The sequence below is a fragment of the Corapipo altera genome, unplaced genomic scaffold, assembly GCF_003945725.1.
Source record: "Corapipo altera isolate COAL_440 unplaced genomic scaffold, ASM394572v1 2, whole genome shotgun sequence".
NCBI lineage: Eukaryota > Metazoa > Chordata > Aves > Passeriformes > Pipridae > Corapipo > Corapipo altera.
Window position 1 is genome coordinate 282073 of NW_020884890.1, and position 1852 is coordinate 283924.

The following is a 1852-nucleotide window of genomic DNA, read 5'->3' on the forward strand; positions in this document are numbered from 1 at the left end:
TTCCCTACTCAACGATGACTTTAATCATAATGCTGGTGTGGACTGAATTTCTCTGAAGATTTCTTCTCCATAAATGCCACTTCATATAAATAATTTCATACTATTTGGGCCAGAAAACTGAAGAGTAACTAGTTGTGAATGGCCTATTTTTAGGCCATACTGTGAAGATGAGTTAATTATTTCTGTAAAGTAAAAATATGAGCATGGCAACTGGAGACCCAGTGTGCATCAGGACCTGTATTTAGTTTTTCCGTATCCAACTTGAGTTCTCTACCTGCTGTATTGCCGTACCAGCTATTTTGGTTTCTCTACTGATGAATTTGCTGTACACTGTGCTAAGGTACAATAAGATCTATTTTGCAAGAGCAGTAACCATAACGTGAAATATCAGACTTCTGCCTACTTAAATTCCCCTGTAGTTCAGGTGGGATACACTTTTTTAGCACTTTCCCCGAACACCACTTTAAAGAGTGAAAGGTGTTCTATGTATCTATTCTAGTTACATCTTCATTAACATCCCAGGAAATACTGCAAAGACACAGCTTTTTTTTTTTTTAGGAAGGACTCATTCAGCTTGGAATCTTTCAAGTACATGCTCAGCCCCGGGAAGCTTCACCGAGGAGATTCCGTTTCAGATGCGCAGTTCAAACAGCACCAAAAACCGATTCCCTGTCACGTGCTTAGTAGGTAATCCACAGGGGAGTCAGGCAGGGCCCAAAAGTGATCAGTCCTCCTGGGGAGGGGGAAAAAAGGAAAAAAAAAAGGCAAAAAGCATTAGCCATCAGGCTGTAAATAAGGCAGGACCAAAAGAAAAGGATGTCCTCCTCAGCCGAGTGAGGACTGCAGTGGGTGCCAGTCACGTCTTCATGGCTTGACAATGCTACCCCGTACACGAGGCATCGTGCCACAGAGCAGCCTCCCAGCCACGCATGGACACCAGAGTGCCACAGACCTTGTCATCACCTGCAGGTAACAGGACAGGTGTGCACGAACCAGTGACTGACACTGACAGTGAACCCCAGAGACCGCTCCCGGCTGCTCCCGCGGCCGCACAGCCGCACCGATGGACACACCTCGGCAGGGGCACCGTGCGCGCCCTGTCGTGTCTTGGGGCAGGCTGGTGATCCCCCCGACTCACCTCCACGGGCTCACCTTAACTACAGCCGTGCTTGCTCAGTGCCACTGTGTATTCAAATGGCGCCTAACGAGGCAGAGCAGAGCAACGCACACGCTCATCATCATTACTGCTGATAGATTGGTAGCGAACAGCCAGGTCGGCCGCAGCTCTCGGCAGCCAGCGCGGCCGGGAGGAACCGCCTATGGCGGAGCAGGCGCGGGTACAAGAAGGGCGAGCGGGAGGGCAGCGGCCCGGGCGGGGTCGGAGCGGTGCCGGTGTTATGGCGGAGGGGCGGAGCGCGGGTCCCGGTCCCGGTTCCAAGGCGGGGAGGGTGCTGGAGCTGAAGGAGCGGCTGGGCTGCGCGCGGGAGCCTGCGGAGGTACCCGACCAGGAGAGCAAAACACACGCAGTAGCTGGGCTGATAATCGCTGCGGTCATAAGAGTTTCTGGGGGAAATAGGTGCTTCTGCTTTGTTTTAAACGGTGCACATCAGGAGGAGCGGGGGCTCTCACACCCTGGTTGTTCTTCTCGGTGCAAGAAGAACAAAGCTGTTCCTATCTCTGGAAGGAATGATACACCCGCTGTAGGGTAGCCAAGGCTGCTCAGTAGCTGCGAGGACTGGATAAGGAACACTTAACGCAGACATCAGTGGGGAGCTGGGTCAGAGCAGCTGTTGAAGCTGTGCTGGACACTGGAGGAACAGAGAGGCAGAGGGGTACACTGGAGGAACAGAGA

General features: G+C 52.3%; 1 protein-coding gene across 1 annotated transcript in view; it reads left to right on the forward strand.

The window, feature by feature from the left end:
* The first annotated feature begins 1252 nt into the window (after window positions 1-1252).
* LOC113947940 (elongin-A-like) overlaps window positions 1253-1852 on the forward strand; it is a 17637-nt gene continuing 17037 nt past the window's right edge. Inside the window, exon 1 of the mRNA XM_027645095.1 lies at window positions 1253-1496. Coding sequence (XP_027500896.1) covers window positions 1320-1496 — 177 coding nt within the window. The 5' untranslated portion in view covers window positions 1253-1319. The remainder of the gene's footprint in view (window positions 1497-1852) is intronic.